The sequence below is a fragment of the Triticum dicoccoides genome, chromosome 6B (assembly GCF_002162155.2).
Source record: "Triticum dicoccoides isolate Atlit2015 ecotype Zavitan chromosome 6B, WEW_v2.0, whole genome shotgun sequence".
NCBI classification, from domain to species: Eukaryota; Viridiplantae; Streptophyta; class Magnoliopsida; order Poales; family Poaceae; genus Triticum; species Triticum dicoccoides.
Window position 1 is genome coordinate 585,118,202 of NC_041391.1, and position 17,033 is coordinate 585,135,234.

The 17,033-nt window shown below is 51.4% G+C and overlaps 2 protein-coding genes across 2 annotated transcripts; both read left to right on the top strand.

The window, feature by feature from the left end:
- The first annotated feature begins 288 nt into the window (after window positions 1-288).
- Window positions 289-3,926, top strand: LOC119321916 (putative laccase-9). The gene is made up of 5 exons (XM_037595427.1): window positions 289-417; window positions 545-696; window positions 790-1,034; window positions 2,611-3,699; window positions 3,796-3,926. Exons 1-5 carry the CDS (start codon window positions 289-291, stop codon window positions 3,924-3,926), a joined length of 1,746 nt encoding a protein of 581 aa, XP_037451324.1.
- An 8,394-nt stretch (window positions 3,927-12,320) lies between these two features.
- On the top strand, window positions 12,321-15,952 carry LOC119321921 (putative laccase-9). Its single transcript, XM_037595429.1, has 5 exons — window positions 12,321-12,449; window positions 12,577-12,728; window positions 12,822-13,066; window positions 14,637-15,725; window positions 15,822-15,952. The coding sequence occupies exons 1-5, from the start codon at window positions 12,321-12,323 to the stop codon at window positions 15,950-15,952; spliced, it is 1,746 nt and encodes a 581-aa protein (XP_037451326.1).
- Window positions 15,953-17,033: the final 1,081 nt, after the last annotated feature.

The window sequence follows — 17,033 nt, forward strand, 5'->3', positions numbered from 1 at the left end:
ACAGGGAAGGCTCCAAGGACAAGGAGACAGCTCGTTGTCATCGGGATGCACGTTCGCGTTATATATGTTTCATGCTGCCGGAAGAGCAGAATCTGAATTGCGCGACCGGTTCGTCATCCCAACTGTCATCCATGGTCGAGACCCCTTTGTATAAATACCACCAATGGCAGGCATGCATATTCTTCACTCGTCTCAAGTGCTTTGCTACCTACCTACACCAGCTAGCTAGCCATCTCCCGCTGGTGGTTGCTTGCTCGATCGATCCCTAGTCCGGCAATGGCAATGGCAATGCCAATCAGCAAGAAGATACATTTAGTTTGGTCACTATGTGTGGCTTTCACGTTTGCCGTTGCGGCAGCTGCTGCCCCTGCTCAAGGTTCTGGTTCAGGCAGGGTGCGCCGCCACTACGATTTCTTCGTAAGTGTCCATATGTGTCATGCATTTTGCTTCCCGTCAGCTCAAGAATGGATCGGTGTACTATTAGCTAGCTAGCTGAAGAGTAGATGTTGTATGTATGACAAAACGGCGGCGGCCATTGTTGCAGATAAGGGAGGCCAACTACACCAGGCTCTGCATCGAGAAGACCATCCTCACCGTCAACGGCGAGTTCCCCGGCCCGACCATCTTCGCGCGCAAGGGCGACGTCGTCCTCGTCAGCGTCCACAACCAAGGCGACCAAAATGTCACCATCCACTGGTAATTTTCCGAACTGTACTTGTTTCACGACTTGGCATTTGCATGAAGCTCTCCACACAGTGCAATGGCACTAATTCTCTGTCCATGGTGCAGGCACGGCGTGGACCAGCCGCGGAACCCGTGGTCGGACGGGCCTGCGTACATAACGCAATGCCCCATCCAGTCCGGGAACACATTCACCTACCGGATCATCTTCTCCGAGGAGGAGGGCACGCTGTGGTGGCACGCGCACAGCGACTTCGACCGCGCCACCGTGCACGGCGCCATCGTCATCCACCCCAGGCGCGGGGCCGCCTACCCCTTCCCGAAGCCGCACCGGGAGATACCCATCATCCTAGGTTCGCATGCCCAAACTCTGGTGCTCCCTGGGTTAAAATTTACAACGAAATTTCAGTGAAATTTCTAAAATTTCATAATATTTCAGTGGGTAGATGTCATCCGCAAGATAGTACCCATAGTTGTATGTATGGCCATTTGCTACAAACTGCACCGGTGGCAGTTCATCATTTGCAATCTTATTCATCAGTGGTGATCGGTTGACAACGTTGATGACATTCAAAGATCCAGGCATTTCAAAAAAAGCATGCTAAATCCAAGTCTCTTGATCGGCCATCGCTTCAAGGATTATAGTGAAACCCCTTTTTTGGCCGTGAAATTGCCCATGCCACGCCTTAGGACAATTCTTCCAACTCTAATGCATGCAATCTATTGAGCCAAGCATACCTGAAAAGCCACGAGCTTTGTTCATCTCCAATAGCCTTGCTGCGTCTTCAGCATTGGGAGATCTCAAATACTCCTGGCCAAACGCTTGCACAATTCCGACTGCGAAGCGCTTGACACACATGATGGCTTGACTCTCACCCATGGCCAAGTGATCATCAATTAGATCAGCGGGGATACCGTATGCCAACATACGCAAAGCGGTCGCCGCCTTCTGAAAGGTGCTATGTCCGAGCTCTCCGGCGGCATTTCTTCTTTGCTGAAAAAACTGGTCATGGCTCGTTAGTTTCTCTGCAATGCGCCTGAACAACTCGGTGCTCATCCTAAACCGGCGTCGGAAGTATGACTCGGGGTACACGGGATTATCCGCAAAATAGTGCCGATCAATCTGTTGTGGGCATCGATCCAATCCCTCCAAATTTGCTGCCGACCCATAACCAAACCATCATGCTTCGGTTTTTTATTGATATGCAGAGCTAGGATCATTGCAAGATCCTCCTCCTCTTCCATATCAAATTCTTTTTCGGAAGAATCATATGACGAACTCATCTACAATGCTCAATTTAAACTAGGCTATAAAAACTACAAACAACATGCACTAAATTCATGTAAAAAAATGTGAAGTTGAAGCAATACATACCTTGCGGGCATTTTGTCGAACACCTTGCGGGCGCCGATCGGCAGTGGGCGGCCGGGCGCTGTTCGTCGGAGGATTGCCGCGCGCGAGGGGCGGCGGTGACCAGAGAGGGACGGAGGAAGTAGCGGCGGCGCGGGGATAAGCTGAGGAAGCGCCAGAACGATCGCGGGAAAAAATGGGGTGGCGCGGGCAGCGGCGGCGCCAGCGGCTGGATGGGGTTGGTGGAGTTGCGAGCGGACGCTCGAGTGTCTAGCGCGCGAGAGCGGTCGCAGCAAAGAAACGTCGTGCGATGGTGTTTTGGCCCGCACGCTGCACTAGTTATGTCGTGCGCGCGATTTTTGCGCCTTCGTTGGAGCACGCGGAGCGGTAGCGCGCGCAAAAAACACTTATTTTTCAGCGCTGCGCTTATATAAAGCGCATTCGTCGGAGATGCTCTTAATATTCAAAATAACAGATCCGATTTTTTTTTCGAAATTAAAAAACCTTCCTTCTTGAACTCCGATCGCCTGCTGGGGACCTGGGGTGAGGCTTGAATGTGTGGACATTTTTGCGTGCAGGGGAGTGGTGGAACCGCGATGTCGGGCAAATGCTCGCTGAAGCCCTTGGCAGCGGCGGCGACTTCCAGCCATCGGACGCCAACACCATCAACGGCCAGCCCGGCGACCTGTTCCCGTGCTCCAGTGACACCGCCTTCAAGCTGCCCGTCGAGCATGGCAACACCTACATGCTCCGCATCATCATTGCAGCGCTCACCAACGAGTTCTTCTTCGCCATCGCCGGGCACCGCCTCACGGTGGTCGGCACCGACGCCGCCTACACCAAGCCGTTCACAGTCGATCATGTCTTCATCGGGACGGGCCAGACGAAGACCGTGCTGCTCAACGCTGACCGTGGCCGCTCGAACCACACGAGGTACTACATGGTGGCGAGGCCGTATGCGACCAACCCGCTCGCCCGTTTCGACAACAGCACAACCACCGCCGTCCTAGAGTACATTGACGCGCCGCAGGCCACGGCGATGTCGGACATCCCCGTCCTGCCGGCCATCAACGACAGCACGGCGGCGGAGGCATACTCGGTGCAGCTCAAGTCCCTCGCCAGCGAGGAGCATCCGGTGGACGTGCCCCGGCACGTCGACGAGCACATGCTCATAACCATCACGGTCAACGAGATCCCCTGCACGCCCGGCGAGCTGTGCAAGGGCCCCCGCAACAACAGCCTCGCGGCGAGCCTCAACAACATCAGCTTCGAGATGCCCAGCACGGCCATCCTCGGAGCCTACTACAGCTCGGTGCTACTGGGCGTCGCGAAGACAAACTTCCCCGACAACCCGGCGGTGGCTTTCAACTACACCTCAGACGACCTCCCTCTAGACCTCAGGTTCACGGCGCGCGACACGAGGGTGAAGGTGCTGGTGTACGGCACCGTGGTGGAGGTGGTGTTCCAGGACACAGCCATCCTCGGCAGTGAGAGCCACCCCATGCACCTACACGGGTACAGCTTCTACGTGGTCGGGAGAGGGTCTGGTAACTTTGACAGGCACAAGGACCCGGCCACGTACAACTTGGACGACCCACCGTACCAGAACACGGTCTCCGTGCCCAAGGCTGGTTGGGCCGCAATCCGCTTCCGGGCGGCGAATCCAGGTGAGTGTTTATTAAGGCATCTCTTTCAGCATTTCTATGGCTCTTTGTGAGGGTTTTTCTAACTTCACCATTGTGTTCCTATGGTTGTTAATTTAGGTGTATGGTTCATGCATTGCCATTTTGAGCGACACATGGTGTGGGGGATGGAGACCGTGTTTATTGTGAAGAACGGCAAGGCAGAAGAAGCTAAGATCATGCCACCACCTCCAAATATGCCAAAGTGCTGATGGAGTCCATTGTCTCCTATAGAACGAGGCAAGAAGTTAAAATGCCACCACTGAAGAAATAGTTTTACCTAATACCTTTATTCAAATTAACTAACAGTTTTCAACCCAAAGACACTTAATTAGAGAAAATGAGGCGAATCGCCCTTAGATATTTGGCCATTTGTTGGAGTGATTGTTAATTCCCACCCACTTTGGTATGACCCGAACAATCCACACGACCGTCTGTGTTGTGTCATGTGTGTGTGTGTGTGTGTGAACACATCCATCTTGTACCCTTAGAGAAATTCCAATTAACACGTGCATTGTTTGATTGAACCAACTTTTACCTCCTTATATGATCAAGTTCCAACAATTACCTTGAGATGTGTTGGATTTCCTCCACCAACTTAGACATTTTTTATTCGATTGCTTTTGAAATGCCACAACAGATGCAGAATCAAGATATTTGCCAGGATGTAGTCCTTTGTTGTAGCATTTTCGGAAACAAAATTGGGTCGACTGTCGGAACGTATATGGCGTACGCCCAACTCCGTCCTGGGCTAAGAGCATCTGCAGCCGTTCGGCCCCCCACAGGGCAACGAAAAAGAGCGGCATGAGGGCGAACCGGCGCTAGATTGGTTCCTGGGGTTCGGTTCGCTCCCAGTCACAGGCCCACGATCGCCGCGGGTTCGGCGAAGTTCGTTTCAATTTTGTGCACACTCGACGACTTTTGCATAAACTCGGCCATACTTCGTCGAAATTTGTATAAAAACTTAAAAACATGCATGAACTACGCCCCTAATAACTTAAAAACGAACTAAAAAGCCTAGCCGTGTCTACATGCCGAGAAGCCTGTAGAAGCTGGTGTAGTCGCCGCCGCCGCCGTCATCGTCGCCGCGCGCCTCACCTACGGCGTCCCTGCTGCAGCCCTCGCCGGGGTCGCCGACACGTGGTGGGGCGCTTGACGGTCCAGCCTCGCCCTCGTCGTCGCTGTCGATGACGATAACGCCGCCCTCCTCGGCGCGGCGACGGGCCTGGGTCTCCAGGTACGCCCGACGCTGGCGGCGCACCTGCTCGCGGATGTAGTCCTCCTTCGCCCATTTGAGGGCGGACTCGTCATCGGGGGCCACCATGCCGGCGTGCTCCGGCTTCACGGGGAGCATGTCTGGCTCGGGCTTCGGCCAGACCAGGCGGAGGGAGCGCCTCATCGGTGACGTCGCAGGCTAGGGCTTGTTGATGACGAGGGCGCCGCTGCGAGAGCGACGCCTGAGCGGTGTCCCCTCCGGCTCGGGCTTGACGGGGCGGAGGGCCGGCGAGCCAGAGCCCAACGACGAGGACGACCCTGGCTCCATTCGCCGCGGCATCCAGGAACTGCTGCGGCGGCGAGAGAAGGAGGGTCGCGTCAGGTACTCCAGTCGCGGCACATTGCCGGTCTCGATGTGGTCGAGGACGGCGTCGAGTGTGCGGCCGGGGACGCCCCACCACTCGCGCCATCCTTCAGAGTTGAGGTGGCCGCAGGGGATGATGCCGTTGACGGAGGTGATCTGCTCCTCGCAGCGGCGCTTGAAGTACAGCGTCCACAGCGTTTCGCTGTCGGGCGCGTACCTCGGCTCGTTCTGCTGCTCCTCCGTCAGCGAGGAGCGGATGCGGGCGATCTCCGCCCGCCGTGCCGCCCCTTCGAGTACCGGCGGCACCGGGACGCCGGCGGCGCTCAGTCTCCACGCCCCGGCACGCGCATGTCGGGTGGCGCCGGGTACTCGGCCTTGTACAGAAGGCGCGCCTCCGGCTCCTGGAGGTGTTGGCGGCCGAAGCCATTCGCCGCTGCGCCGTCGCCTGGGTATCTCTCCGCCATGGTTTCGCTCGTCGGCGGGGGAGGGGAGTGATGGGGAGTTCGCCGGCGAGGAGAAGGCTTTTGCGGGAGGGACAAAGGGAGGTTGTGGCGCTCACCGGCGGGGAGTGGGCGCCTTTTATAGCCAAAGCGGGGCGGCAGGGGGGTGCAGCATGCGGTCGGACGCGTGGCAGGAGCGGGCGGGACGCGCGTCGGTGGTGGCTTCACTGCGCCGCCCGTGAGGCATCAATGGAGGCTGACCAGCGCGGCAGCACGGCAGCCTCCGCATTGATTCCCGCGAGAACCGAGGCGATGAGGTCGACGAAACGGCCGTCTCGCTGACTTGGCGGGCTCGCGGCTGTTTCGCGCCAAAACACTCGCCCCGGCGCCCCAGGGCACCCCCCGGCGCGTCGGGTTTGGCCTGGGTCCGCCGGCGCTGATTTTGGCCCAGGCCGGTGAAAACGGGCTTCTGGAGACGCAATTTGGCCGTTTTTTCGACGCCAACGCAAAAAATCGCCTGGGAAGGCCGTTCTGGGGCGCAGCTGGAGATGCTCTAACCCCCCTGCTCCGTCCTCGGCGGCTCGACCCATCTCCCTTTTTCAGCCTTAAAAAAAATTAAGTGTGCGACTTGACGATTCAAACTCAGAACCTCGTCGTTTAATTGAAAATATAGAAACCAACTAGCACACCTAAACTGTTGTGCCCATGTGCTTCTTCCCATCTTTATGTTGTGTCAAATGCAACGCTAAAAACTCTCAAGCCTAGCTTTTTTTCGGTTTTGTTTGTTCAGTTTTTCTTTTGTGTTTTTTGTTATATTTTCTTTTTCTTTTCCTTTCTTTAATTCTTTTTTGAACAGTGAACCTTTTTTTCATATCCATCAAAGTTCTTAAAATTTTTGAACTTTTTAAAGAATTCGTGAACTTTTCAAATTACTGAACATTTTTCAAAATCCATAAAAAATATCTTAAATTTGTGAACTTTTTTCAAATCCATGAAATTGTTTCAAATCCATGAACTCTTTTTAATTTTTAAAAAATTTCTAAATCCATGATTTCTTTTCAAAATCGATGAAATTCTTAAAAATCTATGAACATTTAATCTATGATCTTTTTCAAAATTTTGAATTTTTCTAATTAGTGAACTTATTTTTAAATTTCAAACACGTCTTTGTAGAATTCATTATGTTTTTCAAATTCATCATTGGTTTCCAAAGTTGGGTAGTTTTTCAAAATTCCTAAATTTTTTCTCAAATTCACAAAAAAAATAGTTGTGCAAACTTATTTCTTTTTTTTTTTGTGGTCATTTGTGAGTTCAAACATTTCTGCGGAACCTGCAAACTTTTTCAAATTCTGTGAATTTTGTCCAATTAGTGTTTTTTTTAAAATATGTGTCTTCTTTCAAAATCAGGACCTTTTGTCAAATTTGGAAAGCTCTTTTCATATCTATGTTTCTAAAATTCAATGGTCAAATGGTTATTGAGCGAAACAACCTATTGAAGGAAACCATGTTTACCCCTCCAAAAAAGAAGAAGGAAACCGTGTTTTTTAGGCAACAAGGAAACAATTATGTAACCAGAAACAAATAAAACTCTAGGAAATGCACGTTGTTTCTCGACATCCGCCAAATGACCCCAATTTTTTTATTGGTTTGGATGACCAATTCAAGGCACCATGCCAAGTTGTTTTAGGTTTATATAAATTTTGCATTTTTCGGAGTTTCTTGGTCAAAAAGTGTGATAAATGGCCGGACGTGTCGCAACCTGGATACGGTGTCAGAAATCGTTCAAACATAGCATAGATGCCTACCATGGGCATTCCCACCTTCTTGCAAAAGTTGAGGTCATTTCAAAAGTGTCAAAAATAGCCCGTGTTCAATGGAGGGTGACCGTGGTTCAAAAAGTCAACGTGCTCATAGAAGGATGTCTGAGAGCATGTTGTTTCTCAGCATCCTTGAAATGACCTCAATTCTTCTCATGGCTTTGTATGAGCAATTCAAGGCATCATGCCAAGTTCAGGGTTTCGTGAAGTTTTACATTTTCTAGAGTATCTCGGTGGAAAAAGGCTGGTAGATGGTTGGACATGTCGCAACGTGCATACGGTGTCGGAAGTAGTTCAAACTTGGCATGAATGCCTACCATGGGCATGCCCATCTAACAAAAATTAGGGTTATTTCAAGAATGTAAAAAAAACACCTTGTCCAATGTAGGGTGTCCTCATAGGTCACGTCTGATAACCATCACTTTGTAATCGCCTTTGTATCATGGTATAATGAAAGATTATTCATTCTCATAACTTTATCCCTCAACTTTAACTTCTAAGCGTGAACCAACCTGTGGTTGGATGGTTAGAGGGACTGTGGTATCCCCAATCCACCAGAGTTCAAATCCTGGTGCTCGCATTTATTCCTCGATTTATTTCAGGATTTCCGGCAATGCGCATTCAGTGGGAGGAGACGTTCCCGTCGAATGGGTAGGGTAAAAACTTTAATATTTTCATATATTAATTAAGGATAGTATAGCCGCACCTAAACCGAGCTCTCTCACGCTATCAGTCAGATTCTGCGTCTGAACCATTTCTGGCCGTTAGATCTTCGTTCAGTGCCCTCTCCCTCGCTGCACTGGAGCAGGCTGCCAACCCCGGATCCAGTGGCATCTGGGTTTGGTTTGGTACTCCTCGCGGCGGAGGCGTGGCGGCAGCAACGTCGGCGGATCAGGAGCGACGGTGCAGCAGCACATCGCCTCTCCACCACAGCTTCTCCTCCGTCGGCCACGCCTTCGGTCGTGAGCAGCTCGATATTAATCTCACCAAATACTGGTGCTTTGCACAGCCCAAATCTCCCGAGGTACGGACTAAATACTACTCCCTCCGTCCCAAAATACTTGTCGGAGCAATGGATAAAATTGGATGTATCTATAACTAAAATACGTCTAAATTCATCCATTTTCCCGACGAGTATTTCCGGACGGAGGGAGTACTCGCATGAGGAGCAACTTTTTTCTGCCCTCTAGGTTAGCAACTTTTTTCTGCCCTCTAGGTTATACCCGTTAATTTGCTGTTTCCATCCCTGGTACATTGAATCTCTAAGTACATTGGGCTGGGCATGTTAGTTTAAACAATATAAGCCTTTGTACTATTTTAATTATGGAATCCTTGTTTCATGTTAGCAATATGCTGGCATGCAAATCAGCTCCGTAGCCTCTTACTGTATGCACTTGCTACAAAGGCATCAAACATATTTTTTTTATCAGATTACTGCTTCCAGACTTGGTTCATGGCTACATATTCTTCATTAATCATGTATTTCAATTCCTTGTATTTTTTATTTTGTGCAGCAGGGTATACAAGATGGGAAGATTTTTGATCATATTATCTGCTACAGATCCCCTTCTGTAGATGAAGTCAATGTTCTGGAGCACTTGATTATGCAAGGTTGGTAACTCCTTGAATGTGTTCAATCCGCACAAAATTATGATTGCGTTTAATCTACACAAAATTATGAGTGCGTTCAATCTGCAGAAAAATATGGTTTTGTAATGACTTGAGTATGCCCTTGCCTTTTTGAGACATTGACCTGTATTGAAGGTGCTATGATCTTTTCGGGATCTTTGAATCTTGGAGAAATGCCATGTTGACCGAGGTGCAGCCTATTTTTATTATTTGGTGATTACAATTACTAAATGTACAATACATGTTGTAAGTTGAACTTCTGGAGAGTATATGTCACATATATGAATTATGAAGTGTGTTTTGACAGATATATCGAGGAAATAATGTTTTCTTATTTGTTCCCAGATACTTCATATCAGTTCGGACCTAATCATACCACTGGTTTGTAAGACAAGAAATCTGTGACGAATCCAAACCACTACTACAAACAAAAGTTTCTTATTGTCAGGGTTGCTCCTAGACCGATTAATTACCATTTAGAGCGTGTATCAAAGAGTTCATTTTCAGATATTGCAGAATAGTTCTTGTGTGCAGATTGTTTTAATATGTCCTTCGGCTCTATGCCTTCGTAAAAGTAGGCCAAAATCATATTTCTAACACTTCTTAAGGGATGATATTTTAGTTCATTTTCCATGTGCTTATGGAGAATTTTCAACTATGCATTAAATGGTACTGCATAACTTGGTTTTTGTATCCGAAACATTTTTGTATGAGCTATATACACACGTTCTCTCATGGTTCAATATGTGAATATTGCTTCAATAATTTAGTGTCATGCGGAAGGATGTCCAACACTCCAACTTAGGTGAAATCCTGGCAAGGAAAAATAATGAATAGGCCAACTATCAAATCATACAAATCAAAACCAAGATCCAACCAACTATTTGATTAGTGATATATGTTTGCCACAAATTTAACGTATTTTGTGACTAATTTTAGAAATTCTGACTATCTTATTGCCAAAATTGACGGGCGCAGCAAAGCGCGCCAACCATGATCTAGTAATTTTCAAAATTTACTTTGCTCGAGCTCTCATCATGAGATGCATCAAGGTCGCATTGGTCACTTTCATCATCGACAATATTCCTCTCTTATTCCCCATCTGCATCCATCTACGGACATTTAAAAAAAGACATGTAAGTAGTCATGCAGTTATTATGTCATTTCTTATCCTACATATTTTTAAATGTACCTGGAATGCTCTTTCAGCATATGAATCATCTATATCCATATCATCATCGTCATGTACTTGCATGATTTAAAAAAAACACATAAGCGTCCGTGCGGTTGTTCGTTTTTCATGTTTGTCAACGTTCACCACACTTACGTTTCCACTGTAAGATTCATCCAAACTCATATAGTTGTCCTCAGCGGGTTGATCAATATTCAATGACGAGGGTCCATTCTCATTGCCGTAATCATCGCCGTCATAATCAGTCTCGTCCTCCATCTATCAATATTTAAACAAATTCTAAGATCAATCCGAACAACATATAACATCAACCCTAAAATAAACAGTTCATCAATTAGAGTATTTCATAATTAAATTATATGCGGAATGAAATTGCTTAGCAGTACGTCACACAAATTTATGCACTAAACTAGCACCTACTTAGTGAGTCAATAGATAAAAAAAAATTCATCCCATTTCAACAAGTAACCTACTTAGTGAGTAACCTAATGTGACCTACAATGAGTCAAACCGACCTCTTCGACGCCGACGAGGAGGGGAGATGGATCCGTTTCGGCCGGGGATGAAGGGACCCACGGCGTGATGATGATGGTCGGCGGAGGCAGGCGTTCACGGCATGATGATGATGGCCGGCAAAGGCCTGGTACCGAGCCGCCCACGGCGACGAAGATTCACGGGTGGGTGGTGATCCGGGCGACGGCTGCAGCGACAATCACAACTAGGGTTTCACCTGTGAGAAGCGACAGGGCACGCACGTCGTGTTGTTTCGACGGCGACCAGGGCGACGTGGAGGGCAACGGGGATGCCGGAGAGGAATGCGGCGACTGGAAGGACCGTCGCCGCTAGGGTTTCGACGAGGGGGCGTCGGCAGGTCACACGCTGATCTGTTTTTTTTCACACGTACCAACGCGGTGTACAACAACATGGCGGGCATTCGGTGATGGCATACGGCGTACGCTGGTTAGCGTATGGGCGACAGGTACGACACACACGGGAGGGCGTATGGCGACGCGGGCAGGCATACGGCGGCGGGCGGGTATGCTATACCCCGTGTGAAATGATCATACTACCCAATATACTTTTTGAGGGGTTGTACCGAAGCGGGACTCGACGGGCGGAGGCGTCAAAATGTTTCTTCTTTTTGCGGCGCCGTGCTCGCCGGCAGGGACACGGCCGGGCATGCATGGAGCTGGCGTTCGCGTCCGTATGGAGGACGTACGGTGCCGGTGGTGCTTGGTAGAGGCATGCATGGCATGGATGCCGGCGGCGAAGAGGCAACCATGCATGACTGGTAGGAGATGGATGAAGCAAAGCAAACACATGCGGAGACGGCGGCGACGACGGTGAGCTTGGAAACGTCGTCGGTGGTACGTATGACAGATTGGTGACGTTGTGGTCGTCGTCGACGGTGACGATGGTGAGAAATAAGTGAGGGGGAGAATGACGTAACGTGTCACTCAAAGGTCCATGTCGCCCATGCGTTTCTTCAGAGCCTTTGACATACGAGTACGGTGCTACTTATGACAGATTGGGAACTCCGCAGGAACATACGTATATATAAACCTTGAAGGTTAGCCAGGTTCGTTTCTTGATCCCCACACTGCACACGGTCGAGCGCTGACAAACTTCAAGCCCCATTCTTACTCAAGTCTTGTCTCCGCACAGGGAAGGCTCCAAGGACAAGGAGACAGCTCGTTGTCATCGGGATGCACGTTCGCGTTATATATGTTTCATGCTGCCGGAAGAGCAGAATCTGAATTGCGCGACCGGTTCGTCATCCCAACTGTCATCCATGGTCGAGACCCCTTTGTATAAATACCACCAATGGCAGGCATGCATATTCTTCACTCGTCTCAAGTGCTTTGCTACCTACCTACACCAGCTAGCTAGCCATCTCCCGCTGGTGGTTGCTTGCTCGATCGATCCCTAGTCCGGCAATGGCAATGGCAATGCCAATCAGCAAGAAGATACATTTAGTTTGGTCACTATGTGTGGCTTTCACGTTTGCCGTTGCGGCAGCTGCTGCCCCTGCTCAAGGTTCTGGTTCAGGCAGGGTGCGCCGCCACTACGATTTCTTCGTAAGTGTCCATATGTGTCATGCATTTTGCTTCCCGTCAGCTCAAGAATGGATCGGTGTACTATTAGCTAGCTAGCTGAAGAGTAGATGTTGTATGTATGACAAAACGGCGGCGGCCATTGTTGCAGATAAGGGAGGCCAACTACACCAGGCTCTGCATCGAGAAGACCATCCTCACCGTCAACGGCGAGTTCCCCGGCCCGACCATCTTCGCGCGCAAGGGCGACGTCGTCCTCGTCAGCGTCCACAACCAAGGCGACCAAAATGTCACCATCCACTGGTAATTTTCCGAACTGTACTTGTTTCACGACTTGGCATTTGCATGAAGCTCTCCACACAGTGCAATGGCACTAATTCTCTGTCCATGGTGCAGGCACGGCGTGGACCAGCCGCGGAACCCGTGGTCGGACGGGCCTGCGTACATAACGCAATGCCCCATCCAGTCCGGGAACACATTCACCTACCGGATCATCTTCTCCGAGGAGGAGGGCACGCTGTGGTGGCACGCGCACAGCGACTTCGACCGCGCCACCGTGCACGGCGCCATCGTCATCCACCCCAGGCGCGGGGCCGCCTACCCCTTCCCGAAGCCGCACCGGGAGATACCCATCATCCTAGGTTCGCATGCCCAAACTCTGGTGCTCCCTGGGTTAAAATTTACAACGAAATTTCAGTGAAATTTCTAAAATTTCATAATATTTCAGTGGGTAGATGTCATCCGCAAGATAGTACCCATAGTTGTATGTATGGCCATTTGCTACAAACTGCACCGGTGGCAGTTCACCATTTGCAATCTTATTCATCAGTGGTGACCGGTTGACAACGTTGATGACATTCAAAGATCCAGGCATTTCAAAAAAAGCATGCTAAATCCAAGTCTCTTGATCGGCCATCGCTTCAAGTATTATAGTGAAACCCTTTTTTTGGCCGTGAAATTGCCCATGCCACGCCTTAGGACAATTCTTCCAACTCTAATGCATGCAATCTATTGAGCCAAGCATACCTGGAAAGCCACGAGCTTTGTTCATCTTCAATAGCCTTGCTGCGTCTTCAGCATTGGGAGATCTCAAATACTCCTGGCCAAACGCTTGCACAATTCCGACTGCGAAGCGCTTGACACACATGATGGCTTGACTCTCACCCATGGCCAAGTGATCATCAATTAGATCAGCGGGGATACCGTATGCCAACATACGCAAAGCGGTCGCCGCCTTCTGAAAGGTGCTATGTCCGAGCTCTCCGGCGGCATTTCTCCTTTGCTGAAAAAACTGGTCATGGCTCGTTAGTTTCTCTGCAATGCGCCTGAACAACTCGGTGCTCATCCTAAACCGGCGTCGGAAGTATGACTCGGGGTACACGGGATTATCCGCAAAATAGTGCCGATCAATCTGTTGTGGGCATCGATCCAATCCCTCCAAATTTGCTGCCGACCCATAACCAAACCATCATGCTTCGGTTTTTTATTGATATGCAGAGCTAGGATCATTGCAAGATCCTCCTCCTCTTCCATATCAAATTCTTTTTCGGAAGAATCATATGACGAACTCATCTACAATGCTCAATTTAAACTAGGCTATAAAAACTACAAACAACATGCACTAAATTCATGTAAAAAAATGTGAAGTTGAAGCAATACATACCTTGCGGGCATTTTGTTGAACACCTTGCGGGCGCCGATCGGCAGTGGGCGGCCGGGCGCTGTTCGTCGGAGGATTGCCGCGCGCGAGGGGCGGCGGTGACCAGAGAGGGACGGAGGAAGTAGCGGCGGCGCGGGGATAAGCTGAGGAAGCGCCGGAACGGTCGCGGGAAAAAATGGGGTGGCGCAGGCAGCGGCGGCGCCAGCGGCTGGATGGGGTTGGTGGAGTTGCGAGCGGACGCTCGAGTGTCTAGCGCACGAGAGCGGTCGCAGCAAAGAAACGTCGTGCGATGGTGTTTTGGCCCGCACGCTGCACTAGTTATGTCGTGCGCGCGATTTTTGCGCCTTCGTTGGAGCACGCGGAGCGGTAGCGCGCGCAAAAAACACTAATTTTTCAGCGCTGCGCTTAAGCGCATTCGTCGGAGATGCTCTTAATATCCAAAATAACAGATCCGATTTTTTTTCGAAATTAAAAAACCTTCCTTCTTGAACTCCGATCGCCTGCTGGGGACCTGGGGTGAGGCTTGAATGTGTGGACATTTTTGCGTGCAGGGGAGTGGTGGAACCGCGATGTCGGGCAAATGCTCGCTGAAGCCCTTGGCAGCGGCGGCGACTTCCAGCCATCGGACGCCAACACCATCAACGGCCAGCCCGGCGACCTGTTCCCGTGCTCCAGTGACACCGCCTTCAAGCTGCCCGTCGAGCATGGCAACACCTACATGCTCCGCATCATCAATGCAGCATTCACCAACGAGTTCTTCTTCGCCATCGCCGGGCACCGCCTCACAGTGGTCGGCACCGACGCCGCCTACACCAAGCCGTTCACAGTCGATCACGTCTTCATCGGGACGGGCCAGACGAAGACCGTGCTGCTCAACGCTGACCGTGGCCGCTCGAACCACACGAGGTACTACATGGTGGCGAGGCCGTACGCGACCAACCCGCTCGCCCGTTTCGACAACAGCACGACCACCGCCGTCCTAGAGTACATTGACGCGCCGCAGGCCACGGCGATGTCGGACATCCCCGTCCTGCCGGCCATCAACGACAGCACGGCGGTGGAGGCATACTCGGTGCAGCTCAAGTCCCTCGCCAGCGAGGAGCATCCGGTGGACGTGCCCCGGCACGTCGACGAGCACATGCTCATAACCATCACGGTCAACGAGATCCCCTGCACGCCCGGCGAGCTGTGCAAGGGCCCCCGCAACAACAGCCTCGCGGCGAGCCTCAACAACATCAGCTTCGAGATGCCCAGCACGGCCATCCTCGGAGCCTACTACAGCTCGGTGCTACTGGGCGTCGCGAAGACAAACTTCCCCGACAACCCGGCGGTGGCTTTCAACTACACCTCAGACGACCTCCCTCTAGACCTCAGGTTGACGGCGCGCGACACGAGGGTGAAGGTGCTGGAGTACGGCACCGTGGTGGAGGTGGTGTTCCAGGACACAGCCATCCTCGGCAGTGAGAGCCACCCCATGCACCTACACGGGTACAGCTTCTACGTGGTCGGGAGAGGGTCTGGTAACTTTGACAGGCACAAGGACCCGGCCACGTACAACTTGGACGACCCACCGTACCAGAACACGGTCTCCGTGCCCAAGGCTGGTTGGGCCGCAATCCGCTTCCGGGCGGCGAATCCAGGTGAGTGCTTATTAAGGCATCTCTTTCAGCATTTCTATGGCTCTTTGTGAGGGTTTTTCTAACTTCACCTTTGTGTTCCTATGGTTGTTAATTTAGGTGTATGGTTCATGCATTGCCATTTTGAGCGACACATGGTGTGGGGGATGGAGACCGTGTTTATTGTGAAGAACGACAAGGCTGAAGAAGCTCATATCATGCCGCCACCTCCAAATATGCCAAAGTGCTGATGGAGTCCATTATCTCCTATAGAACAAGACAAGAAGTCAAAATGCCACCACTGGAGAAATAGTTTACCTAATACCTTTATTCGAATTAACTGACAGTTTTCAACCATAGACCTTAATTAGAGGAAACGAGGTGAATCACCCTTCGATATTTGGCCATTAGTTGGAGTGAGTGTTAATTCTCACCCACTTTGGTATGAACCGAGCAATCGACACAACCGTCTATGTTGTGTAATGTGTGTGTGTGTGTGTGTGTGAGAGAGAGAGAGAGAGAGAGAGCATCCAACATGTACCCTCCAGAGAAATTCCAACTGACACATGCATTATTTGATTGAACCAACTTTTACCTCCTCATATGATCAAGTTCCAACAACTACCTTGAGATGTGGTGATGGAGAGATGAGTCCAACGGTTACTGTACGGACGGGCGACCAGAGCGCTCGTGGCGACGTAGACGGCGATTCTGCGCTCGCCTCCGTCTCCGGCGGCCTCCTCGTGGCTCCCTCCGCCGCGGGGGACGCGTGGACTATGGCCCGGCCGGGGCCAAGCAAGAGGCAAGCTTCCCCACCGTCGTGCTCGCGTGGTTGGTCGGGGAGCAGGTTCTGGGCGCTGGCGGATGCGTGCTCGGATGACGAGGACGAGGAGGTCGAGGGCGCCGCAGCGGAGGAGCAGGTGGAGCAAGGCCGGCCGGCGTGCTCCGTCGGCGATTTCGTGGCGCGGGTGGAGGAGCTTGGGGGCTCCTTCAAGCCCGGCGGGCGTCGCGCGTTTGCGCCGCGCGGCCATGGCCCGCGGCGTGCTTCCACGGTGCAGCGTCGGCAGCCTCGCCTCGCGCTTGCCCGGGCCGAGGAGGGCAGGAGTGGGCAGCCGGCGGACACCGGCTTGCTCCTCATTCCTGGCCCGGGGCCAGACTGGCCGGATCTGGGGGGATCCGCGCCGGCGGCGGCGGCGGCTGCCGTACGGGAAGCGCGGCCTAGGGTTGGGGTCGCGACGACGATGCGGTCTCCGGGCCAGTCATCGGTAGTGGGCTGTGGCCCAGTGCGCGAGCCCGAGCCTATGCCCCCCGGTCACTGCTGTCCAGTCCACC